This window comes from Antechinus flavipes, chromosome 5 (assembly GCF_016432865.1).
Source record: "Antechinus flavipes isolate AdamAnt ecotype Samford, QLD, Australia chromosome 5, AdamAnt_v2, whole genome shotgun sequence".
NCBI lineage: Eukaryota > Metazoa > Chordata > Mammalia > Dasyuromorphia > Dasyuridae > Antechinus > Antechinus flavipes.
In genome coordinates, this window is record NC_067402.1 from 280,935,530 (window position 1) to 280,963,051 (window position 27,522).

The window sequence follows — 27,522 nt, forward strand, 5'->3', positions numbered from 1 at the left end:
CACGGGGAGGAGAGATTTTATTTAAATAAAGGGAGAATAAAATATGAAGTACAAAATATAAAACACTGAATGCAGTGGGAACAAAGCAAGGGCAGTCTTGCAGCTCACAGATGGATTCTCAAGACTTTCTCACCATCTTATAAACCTGCTTTGTGGCCCCAGAAACAGACATCTACATGCACTCATTATACGTAGTCATACACACATGCATACATGTGCCCCCCCCAAACAAAACAAAACAAAACAAAACCCTTTTTTTCTTTAGTGCCATTAAAGCTGGGAAGGAAACAGTTCCAGTCCTCGTTGCCGTGATTCCCTCGTCTGCCAGCCTCGGGGGTGCAGTAGTCTTGGTGGAGGCTGGGAATTACTTGTCTCCTCTTCCTATTAAGAACCATCAGTCCAGGAGCCAGGCGGGGTGAGCTGGGAGCATCCTCGGAGGCGTTCTGAGCTTACCACTCATCCAGATGCCGCTGCTTCTTCCACAAAGGCTCATATCTGAAGTCACTGGAAATCAGGAGGAAACCCTGAAGGGGAAAAGGCATTTACAGGTCATTTGCTCAACAACCAGTAAAGCATTTAGTAAGTTCCTATTGTGTACTAGACACTGTGCTGCACCTGGGGTCAGGGAGACAAATCTTGTCTCAGACATTTACTATCTGTGTGACCCCGACCTTCACTACAACCCTAGGAGGATAGAAAAAATACAAAAAATATTTTACAGATGAGGACACTGAGAGAATTCCTTGCCCAGACTCGGCCAGAGTCACTTTGGAGGCAGGATTAGAACTCAGGCCTTTCTGGCTCCAGACCCAGGGTCCTCTCCACTAGCTGCCTTATTATTATTATTTGCTTTCTTTTGTTGTTTAGCAAATCACTAATCGATGGAAGTGTTTCCATGTCCCCAGGCTTTGAAGTATCAATGAAAAGAAGACTTTTGAAACCACTGGATCTTAGTTTAAGTCTCGGGGCCCTTGTTACCACCTTGGACAAGTCATACAACTCTCGGGACCTCGGTTTTCTCATCTGTAAAATAGGGCATTCACCTGTGAGGTCCTCTCTAGATTAACCGGGGCTCTCACTGATGATTTGTATCTAAGAAAGCTGCTGGGGCAGGGCCCATCCTGGCGCAGTGCAATGAAGGGTTTGGCCACAAGGTGGCAGCAGATTGCCTAATCCCACTCCAAATGCTGCAAATTTTAAGGAACAAATGGGTGGCTGATACAAGTGCAGGGCGTGGAACTGGGGAAACCGAGGTGCACATCCCACCTGTGTGTGGGCCCCTGGGTGAATGGTTTAATTAATGCCTTCCACTGTTTCCTTTAAAATGATGGGCTGGGGTGGGAGGATGGACCGGGGCCTCTGAAGTCTTTCAGCACCAAACCTCTGCTCCCAGGAGCCACAGAACCTCAGAGAGGGTCCAAAACTGAACTGGGAAAAAACCCAATGATTTCTTTGTAATCCTATATATTTTATGAATTCAGAGGACACACCTATTGGTGACTGTGAAAATGATCAGGCCACCCAGAAAAAGTCAAAATCCTGGCACTGATCCATCAGCTTCCCTTAACGGAGGAGGAAACAGCCCTTCGGAGAAGGCAAGCCAGCTGCCCATCGTCAAATATGCGAAAAGTCGTTATCCAAGAAATGGACTCAACAGATTTCTTTTTTCAAACTAAGTTTGACCAGTGAGTAGAAGGTACAGGGGGAACAGAGTTTGGTTCTATATATATATATATCTTCCTAAAAATTAGACTATATATATAAAACATATATATACACACATATATATATATAAAACTTCCTAAAAATTAGACTATATAGATAAAACTTATATATATATATACATATATATATGTAAAACTTCCTAAAAATTAGACTTGTCCAAAAATGGAATGGGCCCCCCAAAGATGGAAGTAGTTCCTGCTAAGAGGAGTTATGTGGACTAGATTTAGAGATAACAGGGAGTTATCTAGCGTAACCCACTAATTTCGCAGATGAGGAAACTGAGCTCTGGGAGTTTAATTTGACCAAAGTCACAAAGGAAAAACTGTGAATTGAATTCATTTCTTCCGACTTGAAATCAAGCCCCCTTTCCACTATGTCATGATGTTGAACTGTATGACCCTTTGTCTGGAATCATGGGATCAAAGATTTTTTTTTTTAGGGGGGGTATCAAAGATTTATCTGTGATAGGGAGGTCATTGGATCCATCTTATTCATTTTACACATGAGGCCCGTTTTAACTGAGGCCCAGAGAAGTTGAGATTTTCCAAAGATCACAAGGAATCCAGAATGTTGAAAAGGACTTCAGCCTTCATTGTCATTTGGCCAAGATGACATCTGGGCTTGGGACTTTGAGAGTTTAGAGTAATAGAAAAATTAGAATATTTCTAATAATTAGGATAATTCTAAGAAAAGACGGCAGGATAGGAGAGTCATTTTCTCACCTTGTGAACTTCAATGTCAGAATTAACGAAAGAGATCTGGTGTGGGTTAGGAAGTGGGAAGCCTTGCTGTAATCTGGCTAAAAAACAAAACAAAATATTAAAAAAAAAAAACCCCAACTCAGACATACACAGGTATATAGAAGCGACTTTGCAAACATTTGTTTTTAATCTTGTTTCTTCTATTTTTCTCTTTTGTATTTTTAATTGAATTTTATTTTTAGTTTACCTTCTCTCCTTCCCATTTTCCCTGCAGCCTCATTGAGAAAGCATGGAAGACAAAATCCCCATTACAAATATGCATATAATTAAGCAAAACAGATTTTTATATTGGCCATATACAAAAAAATAAATCTCAACCAGTACCCCAAGTCCATCACCTTTCTGTTAGGAGGTGGATTTTCTGGGTTTTTAAAAAAATTCTCTTGGATCAACACTTCCCCAGCTTTTCTCAGAAGAACTTTTAAACCGATCTGCTTACTTAACTGAAAACGTCGGCAATTTTGCACATCTGGGCAGCAGAAAAGAAAATCTGACAGCTTGCTATTTTCTCTTAAAAGCACAATTTACATTTTGCCAAGGCTCAAACTCATGGGCTCTGAGAACATTTCATTCTTTAAAATGAAGAACAATTTGAATGAATGCCCCATAGTTGCAAATTGCTGAGCAATTGTGTGTCAGTTGAAGGAGCAAGATTGGCAATCACTGAAACTGAGTTTGTCAATCTAACCCATGAATTCTGGTCTTTGGATGCGAGGCCACCATGATTTCACCCTTGAGCTTTGTGAGATTGAGAAGAGAATCTAGTTTCCTGTTGATTCAAACGAGAATTTCTTCTCAAAAGATTATAAGAATTTTATAATTTCCCCTATACATATATATATACACAATTATAAATACATATATATACACACACACACACATATATGTGTACACACACACACACACACACACACACACATATATATATATACACACTCCCTTATATCGAAAAAGACCTTACCCTTCTTGTTTAAAGTACCAATAAGAATACTATTATTAATGAAGACTGGACTTAATCTATAATTCATTTCATAATGAAATTGTAATGTAATATTAACTCTTAAATTCCAGTGTTTGTAACCTTGAATCCACAGATTTCAAAAAGGTTTATGGGTAGATTTCAGGGGGTCTCTGAATTTTGTTGTGAAAAAGTTTATTTTCATGAGCTTCTAAGTAGAATTTAACATTTCCTTCAATTATGAATTATAAAAGATTATTCTGACAGGGAGTGCATGGGTTTCACCGAACTGCCAAAGGGGATCATCATGCAGAAAAGGTTTAGAACTCCCAAGTCAATGGTTTCTATCTTGGGCTAGGTTAATACCAGTGCCCCAGAAAGCAGCAGCCTTGGAGTGGTGGATAGAAGGTATTCCCAGATGCTTTCTTGATCCCCAGGAATCCCACAGTTCCTTAAGATGCCCTCATCATTAAAGGGCCTTGGGCCAACCCTTACTTACCATTAACTAATGGGAAGACTCCAAAGTGGAGGATTGAGGAGAAAATGTTCTCAAATCTCAGGACCTGAAACAAAGGACCAAGTAAATGAATAGGCAGCTCTCCAGATTGATATTCTTATGTCATGCTGTGTGAACCTGACAAAGCCCTCTACCTCCCTATGCCTCAGTTTCCTTATCTATAAAATGGGGAGGAGGGCAGTGGTTAGCCTTGAAGGAGATTACCTTTTCTTCCAGGTATAAATCTATATTAAAAGAATATGGGTCAGCTAGGGGGCGCCATAGTGGATAGAGCGCCGGGCCTGGAATCAGAACCACTCATCTTCCTGAGCTCAAATCCAGCCTCAGACACTTATTAGCTGTGTGACTCTGAGCAAATCATTTAACCCTGATCCCCCTCCCCCACCCCCTGCCCCAACACCATTTTTTTCTTATATTATGAATTTTGGGCAAACATTATCCTTTATAAGAAATGATACTGAGGATGATGTAATTGTATCACTGGAAAATTTAACTCTCTTGATTTGGATGCTGTGCAATTATTAAGTTATTAAGAGGCTATTGTCATAATGTTAAGATCTTTGTCATTCAGTTGCTTTTTAGTCTTCTATCAACTCTTTGAGGGCCCACTGGGGGTTTTCCTGGCAAAGATATTGGAATGATTTGTATTTCCTTCTCCGGTTCATTTTACAGATGAGAAACTGAGGCAAACAGGGTGAAGTGACTTATTTAGGGTCACACGGCAAGGACATGTCTGAAGCTGGATTTGAACTCAGAAAGATGAGTCACCTAGCTGCCATTAGGTATATTTTAAAAGTTGGACTTTTAGCTGTCCCAACTGATGAAGCTATGGATCAATCAAAAATTAAATCAAACCAAACCCATGAGTTTGTCTTTCCAGCTGGTACCATTGAGCTCTAGGGTGGCTTCTAGGTTGTTACTCTGACCATGGGATCTTCTTCTAGTTAGAAGAATAAGAGCCACATAAAACAGTGAGAACTGGTGGTGAGAAGGAGGATGATATGCCTGGCCCAAAGAGGCACCCATACCCTCAGAGCCTGCATAGACACATTCCAAACATCTGTGGGAAACTGGTTTAAAAGCCTCAAAGAGTAAGTGCAATAAATATTGACCTACAATGCCCATTTACCACCTTCCTTTGGGATTCTGGTGCATCAAGTTAACTCCAGCAGTTTAGCTTAAAATTATTTTTTAAATAGACTTTGAAATCTCTGAGAGCAACTGCTCCTACATCCTGATGAATTTTAGCAATCTTCTGAATGTTCTGTTAAAAAAAATCCTTTCATAGATTTCGCTGAATGACAGTGTACTTCGCTTTTTTAAAGAGCAAATTATCCTGGTGGGTGGAGGAACAGTAAGAGGGAGATTTTTGGAGCAGAAAAGAAAAAGGGAAAAAAGGACATTTGGAAGCAGAAGATATAATCATTCAGGCAAAAAGGCAGCAGGTGAGGAGGTGGCTCAGGTGCCTTCTCTGCTCCAAGGTTCTTAAATCTTACCTCAATAGAGCTACGATTAGACTCTGGCCCAGAGAGACGGAACCTAGAGAAAGAAAAGTTCAGAAAGTAGTTTTATAAAAAAAGAAGTAAGAAGTATTTAAATTTCAAAATGCCCCCTCTCTCTCTACCCTCACCCCAAAAAACTATCAAAATCAGAGAGGGGGAAATATCTTCTATTATTACATTTGCCCTTTTGGGAAATGCTGGGGGAAATCTTTAGCTTACCAATATTGTTCTAAAAATCCTAGTGTAAGTTCCATCCGACCCATTCATTCATTCATTCATTCATTCATTCATTCATTTAATAGACAACAAAGGGTATTTGGAAAAGAATGCTGTATTGAAGTTGTGAGATCTGGGTTCAAATTCTGACTTCTACCATTATCTATGTGATCTTAGGTAATCACTTCACGTGATTAAGCTTCTCTTTCCTTATTTGTAAAATGAAGAGTGTGGATTGGAGGGCCCCTAACATGTTTATGAATCTATGATCTTGGGAATCTTCATTCTGCTTTTCTCTGTGTGTGTGTGATATCACTTAATTTAATTTCTTTAATCCACTCTTTCCTCCTGTGTAAAGGGCCCCTAGAGTTCTAAATCGATGCTTCGGACATTCATGAAGCCTCCACTGTGTGCTCAGTGCTGAGGTTGCTGGCCACCCACTTCCTTTTTTCCACAGGAAGCATGCGATGATTGAGGTTTCCCAGGCTGGTCCCTCCGAGCCCATTTGCCCTTTCATGCAGCTATATTGTGGCCCCACTTGTCATGGGCAACTTGTAATCATGGGAACATGTTTCCCCATCATAAGAGCCAAGGTTGCTTGTGGCTCCTCTGACCTCCGCTGGGTGTGACTCAATGGCCTGTGGAGCTCCTGCTCCAGCTGGAGTCCTTGGCTGAGATGCTGTGTCTTAGAACCTTTTTTCTGCATCATGTGGGAATGTGAGCACACACACACACACACACACACACACACACACACACGGCACCAGGTACTGCAGAAGACAGAACCATGGGCCCATACAAATCTGATGTGTACATGTACACAGGTTCTCTCTTTTTATAGAATATAAGACCCTTGAGGACAAGGACTATTTCATTTTTACCTAACACCTAACAAAGTTCCTGACATATAATATATATCTCATGGTTGACTGAGTAGAGAAATATTGTAATCAAATCCTTCCCTACCAAATAGCCCTCATTATTAGAGAGATTTTTGTAAATCTAAACAAATCTTTGGTGTAGATGACCAAAAAAAACAATGACTACCCCATTTACTTAAGGCTCCAAGGTTTACCAATATTTCCTGTCGTATTCCCTTCTTCCCCCAAAAAACCCATTGAGAAAATATTATTTTACATTTTATAGATGAGAAAATCAAGGTGTAAAATGACCTCTCCAAAGTCTCACAGCTAGTAAGTGTTGTAATTCTTGTGATTTGAAATTTTGCCATTTGACTGTTTCCCCAGTGTCCATGATATTTTATGACATTATGGCCTGGGATTTCCCTAAATGCTCTTGGAAAAGGCATCTTTCCATGGATATACTTGTAAATGTTTAACAATTGACTCTCTGGTCATTTGGTGGTAGGGGTGGGGATGTATGCTAGACACAGTTTTAAGTTTAATGTGTATTATTATCAATATTTTCTCCATCACTTTCTTAAAATATAAACAAGAAACAAGGCCCTGATTTGTGTATTTATTTATTTTTCAGGTATAAACACTCACAATGAACTGACTCTCTAGAAGGAGTTTGAGCTGACTCTACCACCCACCACCACCACCACCACCACCATCACCATCACCTTGCTCCTGTCCCATCAGCCCCCTGGCTTACTGTTTGTAAAGCAAAGGCCGATGCATATTGCTTGGCTCAGCAGATTGCTCAGTCAAGCAAAGAGAGAGCAGTCTGTCTGTCCCACTTTGGGGAAAGCTGCTGCTCCAATGAGATACTGTGCCAGCCACTTTCTGACCTAACTGGTTTGCCCTCCCCTGTTTGTCCCACAGAATGCATCTATGTTTAAATGGATTAAACAGTTAAACAGATGTTTATCTGTCTACACTTGTATGGTGAGAAGGAAGGAGGCAGTTTTACTGGTGTGACCAAGCATAGTGTTACAGATATGGGCCTAGAAGGAAACTTGGTGCCCATTCACCTCATTTTGCAGAAAAGGAAACTGAGGCAAACAGGACTAACTCAGGGCCACCCTATCAGTAAGTACCTGAAGCCAGATTTGAACTCAAGAAGATGAGTCTTCCTAACTCCAGATCTGGTACTCTATCCATCACAGCTCTACCTAGCTGCCCCATCACATAACTCGTAAAATACCTAAAGGAGATACTAATTCAGTTACTTTTTTATTTCAAATCTAATCCTTTCTGTATAATCTCTGTATAACCTCTTTAAAGTTATAGGCTTAAGGGTCCTAAGAAAACCAAGAGACCATTTAATGTGACCTGCTCACTGGAGACATGAGTACTGAATCCACACCAGAACAGAACTCAGCATTCTAAATCATTCTCTGCTTTTGGGCTCTGAGAATAAGGATCTGTTTCCCTGCTTCATTAAGGAAAAAAAAATTCGTTTCCTACAGAAGAAAGTGATTTATCACTTGCTGTCCAAATGCTGATTTTGAAGACATGATCTTCCAGAACTCCTAAAAGTAATCATTTAAATCCAATTTCTCTTACCTGTTCAGAGATAAGGAGCAGATCAATTTCTTTCCCAAAATAGCCAGGCCGACACTGGTACTGGCCACCTGTGGAGGACCAAACGCTTTGGTTACTGGGCTGCGTGAATGTCATTTCAGATTCGACACTGTTATCTTCTGTAACTGTAAATGCAGAAACTATCTTGAAAATAATCCAGCTCAAGAACTTCTCTTTCTAAGGAATGGGATTTGAAAAGATACCGTCTTTTTTGGAGGTGAGAGGATAGTTCTTACTTACCTGCTATTGTCATACTTCCTCTGTCCCTCTCAATTATCTTTTAACATCTTTTTAAATAAATAAAAAAAAATCAACGATGACAATACTTGCTGATCATAATGATCAAACTTGCCCTGAGGAAGAAATAAATTCTCCTTTCTCCCTTTTTGAGAAAAGGGATGTCTGAGGTTGGAATACAATATAGGGCCAGATCCAAATGATGTTATTGGCTAGTTTTGAGGTATTTTTCTATGCCCCTGTCCTCTCCTCCACTTTTAAAATTCATTATTAGAGAGATTTTTGTAAATTTAAACTAAATTGAGTAGATCACAAAAAAATGACTACCGCACTTACTTAAGGCTCCAAAGTTTACTAATATTTTCTGTCCTGTCCCCCACTCCCAACAACCTATTGAGGAAATATTATTCTCCTCATTTTACAGATGAGAAAATCAAGGTGTAAAATGACCTCCCTGAAGTCTCACAATTCCTCTTTGGGGAGAGAAACATACAATTAGGCTTTAAGGTAATGCAAAAGAAAAAGATAAATAAAAAAGTTGAACATCAAAAACAGCTAACCAAATTTTTACAATAACTATTAGAATTATTCTCAGCAAAACAGTGGTACAGGACAACTCCAAAGGATTCATGATGAAGCCTCCAGAGCAAGAACAGATACTGTCTGAATACAAAGTAAAAGCATCTATTTCTCTCTCTCTTCCTTCCTTCCTTCCTTCCTTCCTTCCTTCCTTCCTTCCTTCCTTCCTTCCTTCCTTCCTTCCCTTCTCCCTCCCTCCCTGCCTGCCATATTATTCTCTGAAAAATCCCACAGGTTTGCAATTCCACTGGCAATGAATGAATATACTTATTTCTCCATATTTCTGTTAGCACTGAGTTTCTTTGCATTTCTAAATTATTGTCTGCCAATTTGATGGACATCTATTTTTTTTGTTGTCTTTCTAGCCCATCAGGAAAGAAGACCTCAGTAGGTCCCAAGTACAAATCATAAATACTTCCTGGCACTTGGGAAGCATGTGGCCAGGGCCTCCATTGAATGAAATCTATTTGGGGATCTTTGAGTTGAAATCATCTCCCTTGTGCTGGTTACTTACAAAATCCATGGAGACGATAGCTTCCTCAGTGGTGTTTTCAGGCTTGGTCAGCATCACGACAGATCCAGGGATGTTGAGGGTAAAATTGTTTGGTTCTAAATTGACCACTGGGGGTTCAGTGGTTAGGATCCTCATCATCAGTGGCTGGGCCATAATATATAGTTCTGCAATCTGTCCAAATTTAAGAAGAGATAAATGGGTTAAGTAATGTGAAAATAGTAAGAATCGAAACGAAGCAAAAGAGACTTGCTTACTAATCATGATCATTGAAATTAATCAATTTCAACAAAAAAGTACTACTAAAACAACTTTTTCCAGTTATTTGTTTGGGTCTCTATGCTCACTCTATCTATTCAGGCTTATATTTGGGGTGGTCTTTGTTAAATTTTTGTCAAATTTTAGGCAATTATTCTTTAATGATAACTAATATCTAAAGTTTACAGAATTCTTTTTATATATTTCATTTGATACTTATAACAATGTAAGGTAGGAGCTGCTATTGTCCCCATTTTAGAAATTAAGAAACTGAAGCTGAGAAATGTTAAAGAGACTTGCCTAGAATCATAAAGCTAGCTAATTGCCTGATAAAGGATTTGAACTCAGGCCTTCAGAGCAAAAGGGAGAAATCGTGGGAGAGAAAAAAACAAAACAAAAAAGAAGTGAACATAGCATGGGTTGATTTATATTCAGTTCCTTTGGACGCAGATGGCATTAAGGGTTTATTGGGATTGCTTTGAATCACTGAACCATTGAGAAGAATCAAGCCTTTCATAGTTGATCATCACACATCCTTACTGTTATTGTGTACAGTGTATTCCAGATTCTGCTTGTTTCGCTCAGCATCAGTTCATGTAAATCTTTCCATGCCTTTCTAATATCAGCTTATTCATCATTTTTTATAGAACAATAATATTCTATTATTTTCACATACTACAATCTATTCAATCATTCCACAATTGATGGGCATTTACTCATTTTCCAATTCTTTATTACCACAAAAAAAGCTGTTATAAATATTTTTGCACATGTCCTTTTCCTTCATTTATGATTTCCTTGGGATACAAACTCAGGCCTTGTTGACATCAAGTCCAGTATTTTATCCACTATACTGATTTATAAGAAATAAAGATAATTCCTAGGTACCAGAAATGAAAATGACTTTGCTAAAATCAAAATGCTTTTTATGTGTACATATGCTTTGCCTATGCTGAATTATAAGCTCCATAAAGGCAGACATTCTCAACATAGACTATTCAGATGAATATTAGCTTCACAAAATTCATAAATATAAACAAAATTCCTTTTCCTTTCATTGGTTCAAATAATTTTGAAGCTAGATGAGACCTGAAGGGAAAAAAAAAAACATTTATTTGGGGAACTTACAGTGTAATGTTTGAATACCTTGAACATATTTACAGTGTCACCTTAAATTTGTCTCAAAGGGAATTCATTGTTTTTCCCCCTCAGCCTACTCTGCCTTTGGATTTATTTGTCTGTATTGCCAGCACTCACCCAGTATCCCAATTTCAAAGTCTTAGAACCAAGTCAGATTCCTTCTCCTTTACCTCTTTTGATTGTTTGTCCTTCATTTTTGAAGGACACCACCATCACCAACTCTCCATCTTTAGATTTGTGATTAAGAAACAGAACTTGGATCACTCACCTGAGAAAACAGACTTCCAATGCCCTGGGGGTTTTGAATTAGATGCTTGGATAACTGGAAAATAAATGGAGAAGTCAGTCAACATCGTGTCAATTTCTCATCTCATTTTCCTTCATGGGGAAAATGCTGTGTGTACTATCATTTTTATGAAGCAAAAATGCTCCTGAAAGAGAGTTATAGCATATTCCAATTAGATGGTGCAGTGATTGAAAGCTCTAGACTTGGGGAATCAGGAAAACTTGATTACCTCTGATACTTCCTAGTTGTATGAATCATGGCAAGTCACTTCACCCTGTTTTTTTCACCCTTTACCTCTGTTTTCTTATCTGTGAAATGAGCTGGAAAAGGAAATGGCAAACCACTCTAGTAGTTTTGTCAAAAAAATCCCCCAACCACAAAACGGGGTCAGAGAGGACTGGAAAAATGACTCAATAATAAACAATCACACATATCTATGCAAATATATAAATTCTTTAAACTGTTCAGAATATTTTCACATAAACTTTAACTACTTCAATGTCCTCATCTGTAGAATGGGAATAATAACAGCAATTATTTTATAGGGTTTTCATGAGAATCAAATAAGGTAATAGGTTTACGATGCTAGACAAACCTTAAAAAGATATGTAAATATTGATTATTGTCTTTTATTTGCAAAAATACCATACAGGAATAACTTTAAAGAATAAACATTTTATTATTGCCACTGATTTTCAAAAAGAATATGGCAGCAGTGGGGCTGATGGGAGTGGATGGGGATAGATTGTCATAGGACTCATAGTCACACATGAGTTTTAAACCAAGATGCTTCTAAACCAAGATGACAAAACTCAAAATGATGCTATGTATCATTAAAAACAACTAGGATATTTAACCTGAGAAAAGCTTCAGGGAAGACATGAAAGCTGTCTCCAGGTACATGATGAGCTGACCTGTGGAAGAGGGTCAGAGTTATTCTATTTGGCCCTAGGAGACAGGGCAAGAGCCAGGGATGGGAGCTGCAAAAAGGAAACTGATGGGTTTGAAGTCAGGACAAAATTTCCTAATAATTGGAGTTGTCCCAAAATGGGTTTTCTGGGCAAGTAACAGCTTCCTCCCCTTGAGGGTCTTCAAGCAAAGGCTGAATGAGTTTTATGGACAGGTGATCTAGGAAATTCTTGGTGAGAGATGGCTTAGATTGTTGGCTTTCAAGGTTCTTTCCAATCCTATGATTCAGAGCTTGAGAGTTTTTAACTATTACGACAATCAGCCTTTGAATCATTAAATGACAAGCCCCCAGAGATAGAGGGTACCGTAGAGGTAGTCCAGTCTAATTCTGATCTGCACAAGAATCTCCTCCTGACAAATAATAATGATAGCTAGCATTCATATAGCACTTTAAGATTGACAAAGGACTTTACAAATATTACCTTACTGGGTCCTTAAACAACTCTGGGAGGTAGATACTATCATTTTCCCCATTTTACAGTTGAGGAAACTGAAATAGACAGGTGGAATGACTTTGCCCAAAGTTAAGTGTCTGAGACAGAATTTGAATTCAGGTCTTTGTGACTCCAGATGATGAGCCAATCGCTTCTTGAAGGTTTCTCACATAGGAGAAATCACAACCTCCAAAGCTAACCCATTCCACTTTTGGACAACTCCAATTGTTAGAAGGCTTTACTTAGATGGAACTAAAATTGACTTCTCTTCAACTTCTGGCCATTGTTCCTACTTCTGTCATTAGGGGCCAAGCAGACTTTCTCACAAATATAAAATACTTCCTTTGTACATCTATGTATCCACTCTCTATTCATCCACCCATCTCTCTCTGTCTCTCTTTTCCTTCTTTCTCTCCCTCCCCATCTATCTATCCAGTTAATTCTCATGATTGCACAATGAAGCAATTCAGGTCTATGGCATCAAAGCAGTCAGGGCTCTATTTCCAGATGACAGTTCATTCTGACTGTTGACTAATTGTGGATTTGCTTCCATTATGGGTGGGAGGTACATGACATAAACATCAATGACTATGTCTGCTCTCTTATGAATTACTCTAGATGAAATAATTCCAGTTGATAGGAGGTGGGAAGGCTTGGGGAGGCACATGACAAGATATATTCGTTCCTGAGAACCAATACAGAACAATATCCAAGAAATTCAGGGTAAGCTAAAGGCCATTTCTTTTTCACAGTTCTTTTCATTGTTGTCATTGGTATCATTGGAGCTTGATCACTTAGGATTTATAAACAACCAATTAGCTAGTGCTTATGAAATGCTTAATATGTGCTGGATATCATGCTAAATCTAGGGAGAGATACAAAGAAAGGGAAAAATCATTAGTACTTCAAAGTACTAATAGTCTAATGGTAGAGTTAAGAAACATACATACATACATATATACATAAATATATATAATTGTATATTATATACGCATATATCTTTACATGCAATATATAATACCTCAGCAACAAAATAAATACAAAACATGTAGATATAGCCATAAATGCACACATATATGTAATGTATACATACACACATTTTGTTTTTTTTTTGTTGTTCAGCTACTTCAGTCATTTCCAATTCTTTGTGATCTCATTTAAAGGTTTCTTTTTTCTTAATTTCTTTCTTTCTTTTTTTTTTGGAGAAGCAATCAGGGTTAAGTGATTTGCCCAGTTACACAGCTAGTGAGGGTTAAGTATCTGAGGCCAGATTTGAACTCAGGTCCTCCTGTCTCCAGGGCCGGTGGTCTATTCATTGCACCATCTAGCTGCCCCATTTGGGGTTTTCTTGGCAGAGATACTAGAGCGGTTTGTCATTTCTTTATCTAGCTCATTTTACAGATGAATAAACTGAGGCAAATGGGATTAAATGACTTGTCCAAGATCTCACAGCTAGTCAGTGCCTGAGGCCAGATTTGAACTCAGAAAGATGAGTCTTCCTGACTTCAGACCTGAGGCTTTTTTTCCATATACAAACCCAAACATATGCATAAACGTAGATACACAAATACAAATACACTCCCAATATGACAAATATATAGCAGATGGAAAGTAACATTCAGTGGGAAGGCTCTAGCAACTGGGGAGACCATTTGATGGAGATGGGATGGAAGCTTCTCAAGAGTGGGCCCTGTCCTGCTTAGTGCAGAATAAGGTCCCAGGAAGTGACTGAAGCCCAAGATAAACATGTTCCCTCTCACCTCTTTAGTGGTCAGGGTGACATTGAAAGCTCCAGTTATGAAATAAGTGAAGGATGCCGACTTAAGGAAATACTCCGAGATTCCAATATAAAGCATGGAATCACTGCGGTCTGGGAGGGTGAATGGAACAGGCTGGAAGGGAGGGTCGGTAAGATTCCCCACTGGGTAGAATGTGCCCTATAGGGAGAAAGAAAAAAAAATCAATATATTTTGTGAAAAACCAAGTCATCAGAGCGATTACTGATATATATGTACATATATATGTCTGTGTACTATATGTATTACTTTAAAATCTATAAAGCACTTTATATACATTATGCCATTAGATTCTGGAGGCAGGGTTTTCTTAGTGGACAGAGTCTTAGTCTTAAAGACCAGAAAACCTGGGCTTCAGCTCCATATAGGCTATGTGATGCTGGGCAAATCCCTTAACCTTTAAGTGCCCCAAATAATTCTATGACTACAAGATGCAAATTCATTTTTAAAGGGGCTCCCTTCATAGATGAAATCATAGTTTTAGTAAAATCAACAATGAAGACAATAACAGCTACCATTTAAGGTTTATAAAATACTGTACATAATTTATTTCATTTGATCCTTACAACAACCTGAGAGGGAGGTGTTATTATTAGTCCTATTTTATAGATGAGAAAAGTGAGAGTTAATAAGTGTGTGAGTCAACCCAAAGCTTCTAAAGTAGATACCGATATTTCCGCTTTACCAATGGATAAACTGAGATTCAGGGAGGTTACATGACTCGTCGAGACAATAAGTTCATAAGTATCCTAGGTTAGGTGTTTTATCATGATGTCACATCCTTTGTTCCTTAGAATATAGCAACCAGTGAGCCATGAGTGCAAAGAAGATAGTAGAAGAAAAACTTTAGAAATTTGGTAAAATTGGGTGTGGAGAGTTGGGAGAGAAGGTAAAGTGAAACAACCCAAGCCTAATGATTATTTGGTCAGGAACTATATTTTTAAAAGCAGTGATAATTAGCCTCTAGAACAAGAATGAATAACTCTGCCATAATTAATGAAAGCGGCTTCTTCTTGTTCATTCTTTATTTTAAAAGAGAACCAATGACATCACGGCATGATGAATTGAACTGGATTTCAATGAGGCAGGGCTGAACAAAGTCCTCAGCCTCTCCCTCTCTTCCTGAGTCATGGAAATCCATTGGCAAGACAGTCAAGATGACTGGCGATGGCCCAGAATACTATTATGGTTTCTGACCAGACTTCCTTGGGGATAGCAGACATCAGTTAAATCATTAAATCAGCACATTGTGAGTGGAAATGCCAACATAGGGACACTGTTATCATTAATTAATTTTCTAAGCACCACTAAGTACAGCCAATTATGTTGTCTCCTAGCCCAGAATGGATGGATATGAAAGTCTGGACTGTGCTGGTATGTTTTGAATTCAGAAGCAATTGCTACTCAGCTCCAGGGGCTTTAAGGGAAAGAATCATGAAAGAGTTTTGGAAAATGAAATCAAACTATTCAGCTCTTGGAGGTGTAAAAATGACCCTGAGTTCTAGTTTAGGCCACACTTGGAGCTACAATGTGGCCACCGTTGTTGGATACCTCTGGCTTAGACAAGTCACTTAATAATATCTCTAGGGTCTCAGTTTCCTCTTCTGTGTCTCTCATGTAGTAAACATTGAGGGACTGATCTGTAAATAGAAAAGTCTGGACCAGTTCTGAGTTCACTTCCAACTCTGGGTTGAGAGGAAAAGGATTCCCCTTCCCCTACAAGTGAGCTCAAGTGCCACATCCTATAGGAGGGTTTTCTGAACTTCCTAGCTACTGGTTTCCAGGGAGATTCTGAATGTACAGAAACATCAATAAAAAGACCTATTGATAACATCTCATTCTGCTGCAAATCAATGCCACTCACCAAGAATATGCTCACTTTTCAAAGTACTTTTATCCCCACGAGGCAATTGGGGTTAAGTGACCTGCCCAGGGTCCCACAGTCAGGAAGTGTTAAGTGTCTGAGGTCAGATTTGGACTCAGATCCTCCTCACTTCAAGGCTGGTGCTCTGTCCACTGCGCCACTCAGCTGCCCCCTCAAAGTACTCTTATTGATGATCAAGATGATGATGGTGACATTGACAATAACAAAATTACCTTCAAATTCAGGTCAATGGATGACGGGGTGATTTCTGGGGAATCCAAAAGGGAATAATCTAGCAGAATATCCTCACCAAACTTGGTTACAACTAAATGAGAAACAGAGAAAAGATCTTTATTATAAAAGGCACACTAGAATATAAAAGTTGTACCTATCCGGAAATTTTGCATAGCTAGGAAGGCAAAAAAGCACTGCAAAACAGAAGACAGAGATAGGAAGAGAGACAGTACAGAGACAAAGAGAGAGGAAAGGGAGAGGAGAGAACACACAGAGACAAAGAGACAGAGAGACAGAGATTGAAAAGAGGAATGTTGAGAATGAGTGGGTTGGGGAAGAGAGAGACAGTCAGAAAGATAGTCAAGAGAGGGGAGAGAGACATGTAGATAGAAATGGGGGGAAGTAAAAACAGAGAGAGAGAGAGAGAAAGAGAGAGAGAGAGAGAGAGAGAGAGAGAGAGAGAGAGGAAAAAGGGAGAGATAGATGGAGAAACAGAGAAAAAGAAAGGATGGAAAAGGGGGAGAAGATGAGAGAAAGAAAGAGGGAAGAGAGAGACAGACAGAAAGATAGAGAGACAGAGGAAGAGAGAGAGACAGAGAGATGGAGAAAAGATTTAAGAAGTAGAGAAGAGAGACAGATTGAAATGGAGAGACAGGGAGAATACAATCATGATATGATCAAGAAGCTTAGACGAGTTCTCTGTGACTACTGATTTGCTCCTGAGTCACATCTGTTATCCCCATTGCCATTTTCAGAAATATAAGGGAACATTTCTTGGAAATTCTGGGCTAGTTCTGTTCCACTTTCTGAAACAAGGCAAGCACATCATAGTCTAAATCTATATGCTTCCTCTGGGGGCTTGGAAGAGAAATCTCTCCCCTATCTATGGCATTTTCTCTGTGATATGACTAATTCTTCCCCACTTGGTTGCTATAGATGTCATTGTTAGTCAGGGCAACATAAAGTCACAACATTTTCTTTTCTTTGATTTCATGTTTGACTGGAGCCAAGGCTAGAGGTAGGCAAGTAGGCAATCGTATCTTGGTGAAATGAAAGATGCTTTCTATTATTATTGTTTTAATAAATGCACATTTTTAATCAGGGATCTCTGTTCTCTCTGGGTGATCAGTCAAGTGGAAAGTATTAGAGTGAAGTTCCCAAGACCTCAGTGGACAGTCATTTATAAAGAGTGTATTTTACAAAAAAAGAGAATTTCAAATCAATAGATTCTACAGATGAAGGTGGGGTGGGAATAAGAGATGAAGGGCCTTGCCAGGTATTACAAATAATTAATAGTGGCTAAAGTTGAACTGAGATTTAAAAGATTTTAACTTTCAGTTGTACCTTTAATCCACTTAAGTCCAACTTTGATCTGGATGAACTCATTTGGGAAAGAGAGAAGGCCCCATGTCTATAGCGGATATTAAAGACATTGTATTCATTATAGCAATGTGGGGCTGGATCACAGAGTCACAAAATTTAAGAGTTGGAAGGAACTGCAGTTATCCAACCTATATCTGAAACAATAAGGGTAATGACTTTGGCATAGTGCACCCCAATCACCACATACTGAAAATTGAGATGGGAAAATATAGAGAAGGAAGAGGAAATAGAAGGAGGAGGAAAAGGAGGAAGTTTGTAAAGAAGTCCGATATCACTGACAGATACTGACTATATGACCATAGACAGGCCACCTAATCTCCCAAAGAGTGCCCCTTGAAACTCTTTAAGTCTATAATAAATCATATAGGAATTGCTTATCTAGATCATTAAAATGAATATCCATTTTCAACATTTCCTACACAGTTAAATTCCTTTTAGCCCAGATCACATTTATTTACTTCTTTAAAGTTTAAGATTTTTAAATAGAAATATTAAATGGAAGAGACTCAAAAGACTCACCATCCAGAGAACTAATATTGGCATTTATACTTTCTAACTGGTCCGTGATAATTGGACATAGCTAGATAAAAAAACAAAGAATAAAAACATCGTTAATTATGTTATTGCAACACAGGAAGAAATTCCCATAGAGATCAGAGGAAAATTGAGATGTTCCTTGTTTTCTCTCAGGAATAAAAAAAGTGCCAGTCATAGTATAAATTATAGGTCAAGAACCACTGATGCTTCTCCACTGATGCTGAACAGGCTGTGGTATATAATTATAATGGAATATCATTGTGCTATAAGAAAGGAGCAGAATGTGCTCGGTAAAACCTGAAAAGGCTTATATGAACTGATGTAAAGTGATGTGAACAGAACCAGAACATTGTACATAGTTATAGCGATATTGAGGGTTGATTAATTGTAAATGAACTTAGTTATTTTCATCAATATGATGATCTAAGACAATTCTGAAGGACTTATGATGAACAATGCTCTCTGCTTCCAGAAAAAGAACTGATGAGAGTTTGAATGCAGGTGGAAGCAGACTATTGGTCACTTTAATTTGTGTGTGCATTTTATTATTGTTATTATTTTTTGGCCTGTATCTTCTTTTACAACATGGCTAATATGGAAATGTTTTGCAAGATCTCACATATATAATATGTATCAAACTGTTGATTCAAAGAATGGGAAGGGGAAGAGGGAGGGAAAGAATTTGGAACTCAAAATTTAAGAAATTGAATGTTTAAAAATGTCTTTACATGTAATTGGGAAAAATATTATTTAAAAATGAATCTCAGTTATAATAATAGCCCTAAGCTGATGAAATTATAGGTCTCAAGGTATTAAAAAAAAGTCTGGACCACAGGTATCTAACCACTGTTACCCCTGGAGTCTTCAGAGACTTACCTTTTTATTCAAGGTCTTCAAAATGGGTTTCTCCATTGGCTCAGCAAAAGAGTTATATAGGACACTAAAGGAAAAAGGGGGAAAATAGTGTTAACATAGTCTAGGAAAATCCCTGATCAGTGTTTGGAAACTTATCCCCAGCCTAGCTGTTCCTTATCCAGAGTCTTACTCACCTGAGCTCTCCTGTAAATGAGATGCGGGCAAGCCCAATTCGAACATAGCAATCTTGTAACTTCATGCTTGGGTGGCCTGTGTCACTCCGGGACAGGTTAACGAGGCCCAAGAAAAATATCTCCGCTAGAAACAGAGCAGCTCCTCCTTCATCTTTACTGCTCATGAGACAAAAGCCCAGACTTAGAACAAAGGCCCATGGTGGACGCTACTGAATTATGAATGACAGTCATAACCAGAGAATAGCTCACAATTTTAAAGCATTTCTGAATTTACAAAGCACTGTTCTCACAGCAAGTCCTGGGAGGTTGGTAAAGAGAGTACTGTTTTTCCCATTTTATAACTGAGGACTGCCTCAGGAAAAGGACTGAGGGAGTACCAGCTCTGGAATCAGAAGTCCTGAGTGCAAATCCCCCACTTGTGATGTTTATTACTTGCTACCGTGACTGAGGTCAACTCATATAACTTTCCTGGCCCTTAGCTGGACTGTGAGGACCCTTCCAGCTCTGGATCGCTGATGCTATATTTCTGTGATAAATCACTTAATCTCTCTGGACCTCAGTTTGTTCATCTGTAAAAATGAGGGGATGGGTCGTTGAGGTCCCTTCTAGATCTCAAACTACAATCCTGCCATTTTTTAAGGCAGAGTGAGGATTATCTTTGTTATGAATGAACATTTATCGAGAATCATTTAAAACATGTCACCTCTTCCAAAATCAATTTCCTCATCTATAAACTAAAGGCGTTAGACTATATGACTTTCTCTCTCTAAAGTCCCCCCCTCTAAGAATCAAATTCTATGATTTTGGCTATTGTGGGGCTTAGTTTTCTCTGGATCACATGACCTCCATTAAAGTTCTAAATCTATGGTCTTTTTATTTTATTTTTTATTTTTGCTGAGGCAACTGGGGTTAAGTGACTTGCCCAGGGTCACACAGCTAGGAAGTGTCTAAGGCTAGATTTGAACTCAGGGCCACTGCTCTATTCACTGCACCATCTAGCTACCACCTAAATCTATGATTTAATGATAAAATAAGGACTGAAAGGTGCCCGGAGGGCTTTAAATGTCTGACTGAGTGGTTTATATTTTATCACAGCTACAGGAAGCAGCTAAAAGTTTTTGAGAAAAGCACTGAAGCATTAGCAAATTCAGGACTCTGTCATTGAAAAAAGAATCTTTTTTCTCCCACTTCTCATCAAGGTGGATCATCATTTCTGAAATATTCTGAGTGTCTTGAGTGATCCTTTATCATAAAACCTTGCCCAGCAGGGCAGGCTGCATTATTAGGAATATTTTTAAAGGGTAACTCACAAGGTCCTCTTGATTTCATATATTTAGAATATATGTAACTGATTAGTTGTCCCAAGAGGGCTTAAACAATGACATTTCTCATTTGCTTAGTGTTTTATAATTTAAAAAGCATTTTGCATATATTTTTCCTTTGTTTCTACCTTTTTTCTCTTAGCAATACCAGATAAAATGAGCACTTCACACACACACATATATCCTAGAACAAAAGGTAAGGTTTATACATGAAATTATAACAATTACATAAAGCTTGCTTTTCCTTTTAAGTATATAATAAAGTCAACGAGTAATGACCAAAGCTGTCCTGTTTGTCTGAACAAATTGAGATCCTAATTATAAAGCACTTGGTAGAATGCTTGGCACATACTAGGTGCTTCATGAATATTTATCCCCTCCTTTCTCTCTGCGATTCTTCCTAATTATCTTTGTATTTTCATTTGGTGCTCACAACCACCTTGCAAGGAAGTAGTAGCGAGGGTCATTTTTACAAATAAGAAAATGGGGTCTCCAAATACTAAGTTAGTTGTCCAGGGTCTTGTAGCAAGATGACAGAGTTGGGGCCTGAGCTGTTAACACTCGTGGTCCTACCTACTGTACCATACTGTCGGAATCAACACCATGTCGATTTTTAGGTTCTAATTAAGACCAAGTTCTCTCTGTCTAATGTCTGTCTAATGAGATAATATTTGTAAAATGCTTAGCACAGTAAATGTTCTTTCTATATGTATATATACAACACATGCACACACATACATATACATATATATAGGAAAATGTATACGATGGTCTCTCTATAGCATACATAGCTATATATATGCTCTGTGATTAATATATGTAGGTGTATACATTTATAAATTTACATACACACATATACATGTGGATAGATACAAGTAGTCATATATACATATGTGCACACACACACATATACCCTTATTCTGTCTCATATTATAGGATCTGCTTTGAGGACCACTCAGAGAGGATACTGAATCACAGAGGAATCAAGTGATTTCCCGGAGGATTCACACAACTTGTATTCCTGTTGCTATTTGAACCTTGGTCTTCCAGGTCCATGTCAAGGCACCTGTCCCACTCATTCTAGGGAGGATGACAGCAGGGGAGCAATGGGATGGGTTTGGCCAAGGACAAAGGAGGAGGCCCAAACTGCAAACATCAAAGGCAGAATTGGAAGCCAGGTTCAGAGCTGAACTGCCTGGACAGTGCTCTGGCTGGGCTTGTCTGGCCTCAGGCACGGGAGGGATGTGCAGGTAAATCTGGTTCTGCCCAGCCCCGAAACGGGCAGCCCTGCCCAGATCAGTGGCCTCTGAGCCGGCGCCTGCTGTCACCCCAGCGAAGAAGCTCCATTCCCAACCCTCCCGGGTGGGAAGTCACAGCTGGTCTTTCACTCCATTGGCTCAAAGGCCAACATTTCAGGATAAGCTGGTTCCCACTTCTTATGATCAAAGGATCATAGACTGCAAGAGCTCTGAGATCATTCAATCCAGGGCTTCTTGGCCCCTTTCTGTATCATAGAACCCTTTGGCAGTCAGTCTGCTGAAGCCTAAATCAGAATAATGCTTTGAATATATAAAATGAAAGGGTATTATTATGAAATGTTTTACATAATTTGAAATTCATTAGTAATTAAATTATTAAATGGGTATTTTATTAAATGAATAAAAAGAATATATTGGGTTACAAAGGAAACCGATTATATTAAAACGCAGTTAGATTTCAATCCCCTTTTGGAGTCTAAGCTCCCCATTTGTTCTGGGAGAATCTCTCATGTTTTGGCAATACTTACAAAAGTGGAGATGATATTTCCCATCCCATGCTGATGTTTGTTGAACCGTGATTGCTTAATACTTTAACTCCAACTCCAGACATAGGGGTTAATGAAATATTTGGAAATGAGAAGGTACTGATTTTTATGCTAAAAAAAAAAAGAAACAGAGGCATTAATTTGATATTTCCTTCTAGAGATTTTGAATGAGCCTCAAATGTATTGGCCCAAATTTATCACTCATTAATTTTAAATTACTAAATAATTAAATTACTAATAATACTAAATAAATTAAGTTACTAAATAAAAACAATCCATGCTTCTTTTCAAAGCTAAATATACCACTTTCAATGGTGCTTATCACAATTTCCTCTGATCAATAGTTCCTCTTCCTCCAAGATATTATCTTGCATGACTGTGATAAATAAGATGGCTTTTTGGATAGAGTGATAGATCTGTAGTCAAGAAGACATGAGTCCAAATCTATCCTCAGATACATTCAAGCTGGGCAAGTTCCTTAATCTCTGCCTGCCTCAGTTTCCTCAATTTAACAAATCACTTAATCTCTGTTTGAATTAATCTACTGAAGGAGGAAATGGTAAACCAATCCAGCATCTTTGTCAAAAAAACTCCATGGGGTTACAAAGAGTTGGACATGATTGAAAGATTGAATAACATAAGGTTGTATGTAATATTTATAAAGCACTTAGTACAGTGCACACATCAGGCACTTAATAAATGTTTGTTCCCTTCCCCTTCTCCCTTTTTATCCCCAGGCTCATATTCTTTCCATTATAACACATTCTTTCCAGATAATTTCTAGGTTCCAAGCCACCTCTATACTCTTGTTTGAAGCTTATCTGCATGTGAGAGTCTTCTCCCTGATAAGCAAAGTGAATTAGAGGAGACAACTCTTCATTAGAACACAATTAGTCACTGCACTACTTCCATGGATTGTTTTTTTTTTGTTTTTGTTTTTTTTTAATGATAGGTTTGAGTCATTTTATCCAAGATATAAACTGTTAGAAGATGAGAAGATTTCCCAGAGAAGAGCTTTCTGGATTAAAAGAGATAAAGCTAGGAAGACATGGAAGCATATTTCACATGGATTTTGACATTTTCAAAATTCAATGCTATCCATTTAATTTTGTGGAGGCAGACTGTGCAGGAGTCCAACTCTAATGCTTATTCCAGGCAAGGAGAAGAATTATCTGGCAGCAGAATTTGGGCTCTGACTGGTGTTATCAAGGCTGGGCAGATTTTAGAGTATGGTCTGGGCAAAAGATTGACTCTACCATCCAAGTATCAGCTCAGCCAATGATGGTAGAGCTCATCATCAGTAAATGGGTCTTGAAGAGACAAGACCAGATAAGTCATGAATTCTTTGGCCGTGGCATCCATGAAGGATGGAAACTATTTGAAATACTTCTTGTACTTTCCTCTTCCATTTTTTCATGATAGAAAAGGGGGAAAAGGTACTAAGAATTATACAGTTTATAGATCAGAGGTCCATAAACTTAAAAAAGATAATATTGCAATTACTAAATTTCAATATAATTGATTTACTTTGTAATCTTACATATTTTATTCATCTAAAAACATCATTCTTAGAAGGATGGCTTCTCAAAGGCTTACCAAAAGAGTCTATAATACAAGGTTAGGGACCCCTGTACTTTATAAATTGGACAGCTAGGTGATACGAGTGCATCGAGCACCAGGCCTGGAGTCAGGAAGTACTGGGTTCAAATGTGGTGACCTCAGATGCTTAATAGGTGTGTGATCCTGTGCAAGTCACTGAACTCTGTTTCAGTTTCCTCATCTGTAAAATGAGCTGGAGAAGAAAATGGCAACCCACTCCAGTATCTTTCCAAGAAAACTCCCAATGGAGACCCAAAGAGTCAAATGACTGAACAACAAGACTATGTAAGTGAATAAATGGAAATGCCTTTATTAAGCATATACTATATACTGCGCACTATACTAAGGACACAAATACAAAAGACTAAATATTAACATCCAGACTTTGTGTATGATTTATTCTTGTTTAACTATGATGGTTAAAAGACTGAGGAACTAGTCTAGGCCCAAGCCCACCACAGCATTTGCTTTAATCTCCCTTCCAAGGTTTCACTGAGAGATAATTTCTACTATACTGGGAGCTAAGACTTTATGCTAAGCTCCCTCTGGCTTGGATAGCTCATCTTTTTGTCATGTTTAGCCAGGAATCAGGCTATCATAAACTTTCTATGTTATTCCCCTCAGTGGGCACCTTCTTCTCTCCTAACTTTCTGCCATCATTTTGTGTGGACTAGATCAAAGTTTTTCAAACTGTGGGTCTCGACTCCATGAAGGGTCACAAAACTTGATGACATTAAAAGGTTTCTGAATGCTTTATGTCCTGCAGTATTAAATATTCTGCTGAGATTTAATTTTTTTCTGTAAAAGTAAACAGCAAACCATCTCATTAATATGCAAATTTGCTTTCATCTTTACAAAATGATAAAATTTTAAGTATGCCAAAAATTGTTTTAAAATAAATTTGTGACTTTATCAGTAAATGTTTGATTTGTATACCTGTTTTATATATTGACAAGCCTAGGGTCAAGTAAAAGTTTCTTGGGGGGAAACAGAGGTTTCAAGTAGAAAAGGTTTAAGAAGCCAAGGCATAGAGGACTTCTGAGATTATTTCTAGCTCTATATCTTTGATGATCAATTAGCATGTTTTCATGACAATGATCCTCCTTCTGTTTTTTATCATGTTAAATTAAAAGTGAAATGAATCACTCCCTTATCCAAAGTTATCTTCTCTATGCCTCTAAATACTAAGTCGTATTTTCCTTTCTTGTGATAGGAAATTGGTTTTTTGAAAAGTTAATTTCACACACAATCTTTTTACAACTTATTCATTCATTTATGAATGAATTTATGAAGTGCTTACTATTTCTAAGATGGAATGCTAGACCCTATAGATTTGGAATGGAAAATGCCATAGGCATTCAAAGAAAGAACTGTGGAGACTCATTAAAAGTGGATCAAAGAATAGTATTTTCACTTTTTTTTTCTTTTGCTTTTTCTTTCTCATGATTTTTCCCTTTTGGTCTGATTTTTCTTTCACAACATGACATGGAAATATGTTTAAGACAATTGTACACATATAACCTATATCAAATTGCTTGTTTTCTTGGGGAGGGAGAAAAATTTGGAACTCAGAATCTTACAAAAATAAATATTGATATATTGGGTTACTTACCATCTAAGAGAGGGGATGGGGAGAAGGAAAGGAGAAAAAATTGGAACACAAGATTTTGCAAGTATGAATGTTGAAAACTATGCATATATTTTGAAAATAAAAAGCTTTAAAAATGAATGTTGAAAATTATCTTTAGGTATATTTGGAAAAATAAAATAATTGTTAAAAATGAAATGAAATCCTAAAATAAGATGTAATGCTGCACTTTTGTTTAATAATGCATTCATTCATTCAGCAAGCATTTATTAAGTGCTTACTATTTGCAGGATATAATGCTAGACCCTGGAGATACTAATGAAAAAAATGAGCAATTCCTGCCCTCAAGGAGCTTATATTCTAAGGGGAAAGGGAAAAATATGAATGGAGAGAATGTTCCTTTTACTTACTTTGAAAAATTATAGTCAACATAGTCAACCTTTAAAAATTCAAGAGTTTCAGAGCCTTTGAAATCAGGAACACCATTTTTCTTCACTATCAGCTCAATTGCTTCCATGCCAGCCTGTATACCTGAAGTGGGAAACAAATGGATTGATAAAGTTGAGAAGTTTCTAGGCCATGGTCCTGGCATAAGAATATTTCACATTTCCACATGGCAGCACATCAGTAAATATTCTTCAAAAGCATTCTCAAGACATGCTTGCCCCAGGGAAACCTTAAATCAGGCTTGCAAACCCTTGAGAGGAGAAGTGGAGAATTAAATAATTAGAGGGGATGGGATTGACGTAGAATGAATATGTGACAATGCTCTCAGTGGATAAATTGTCAGAATCACAGAATTTGAGACGCAGAATTTAACATCTAGCTTTACATCTGCTTCTCCCTACCTTTCACCTGTCCCTCTTCTGACTGAATCTAGGGATTTCCCCACCAGCTACATCACAGTCATAGAACTTGATATTTGAAGAAGGTTTCAGGAGCTATTTAGTCCAATTCATTGACAAAAAGTAGTTCCCTCTATGTATAACACACTTAATGAGAGATTATGCAACCTCTACTTGGAGATGTTCAAGGACTATAGTAAGGATCTCCCTCTGGCTAGGGGGATCAGGGAAGGAAGGCTTTTTATAAAACACATTAATTATCAACTGATTTCTGCATGAGGGTTAGGATTGACCCTTTAATCCCTTTGCTACTCAGCTATAAAGAAGGTGAAAGGACAAGTTTGAATCAAAATTTTCTGTGATTATTGGCCATTGATCTAGTTTACACGTGTTATCTATCTTGAAAGAAATGTACTTCACAAATCTTATAGAACTCTAGAGTGAGGAGTGGTCATTCTCACTCCTAAAAACTCAAATCTTACCATAGTCCAGGCCTTTCTGAGTAATCCTCACTTTAATCCCAGGATAAAGTTGAGTTGATTGAATGAGTGGATTCCACAAGAGTAAACAGCCCCAAAGGATCAGAATTTTCTCCGACTCCATCTGCTCTTTGGAGTGACCTATTAATCAATATTAGTAGTTATTAAATTATATGATCTTCAGTTTCTCACCTATAAGATGAGCATAATAATAATTGGACTGCCTACCTCCCTGGAGCCTGGTGAGGAAAACACTTTTGTACATCTTAAAAGGCCTATAGAAGTGGAAATCATTTACAGTGTTCATTTTAGGCAGAGCAGAGAATACAAGGAACATCGGAAAGAAACAAAAATCAGACAGCTTTGAAAGTTACAGGTGGACTTAGTCAATACTTAATCATAAGAGAAGATTTGTCACCAAAAAAACTGCTTAGCATAGT

The 27,522-nt window shown here is 38.0% G+C and overlaps 1 protein-coding gene across 1 annotated transcript; it reads right to left on the reverse strand.

Moving 5' to 3' along the window:
* Positions 1-27,217, reverse strand: BPIFC (BPI fold containing family C). Its single transcript, XM_051961529.1, has 15 exons — positions 27,086-27,217; positions 26,169-26,289; positions 22,554-22,682; positions 19,446-19,601; positions 19,273-19,336; positions 18,379-18,439; positions 16,476-16,567; positions 14,343-14,519; positions 11,162-11,215; positions 9,499-9,669; positions 8,151-8,218; positions 5,458-5,500; positions 3,944-4,007; positions 2,448-2,524; positions 1-524 (listed from the first exon to the last, which is right to left on the reverse strand). Exons 1-15 carry the CDS (start codon positions 27,204-27,206, stop codon positions 450-452), a joined length of 1,473 nt encoding a protein of 490 aa, XP_051817489.1. The 5' UTR covers positions 27,207-27,217; the 3' UTR covers positions 1-449.
* Between the last annotated feature and the right edge of the window lie 305 nt (positions 27,218-27,522).

Bases quoted from the DNA above. Each gene is read 5' to 3' on its own strand.
- BPIFC (XM_051961529.1), bottom strand. From the start codon at position 27,206: ATGGAGTCGGAGAAAATTCTGATCCTTTGGGGCTGTTTACTCTTGTGG. The intron at 22,683-26,168 runs GTAAGTAAAAGG...TTTTTTTTTTAG, and splicing joins GTTGACTATAATTTTTCAAA to CATAAAAATCAGTACCTTCT. The intron at 11,216-14,342 runs GTGAGAGGGAAC...TTTATTTTCCAG, and splicing joins TCACCCTGACCACTAAAGAG to TTATCCAAGCATCTAATTCA.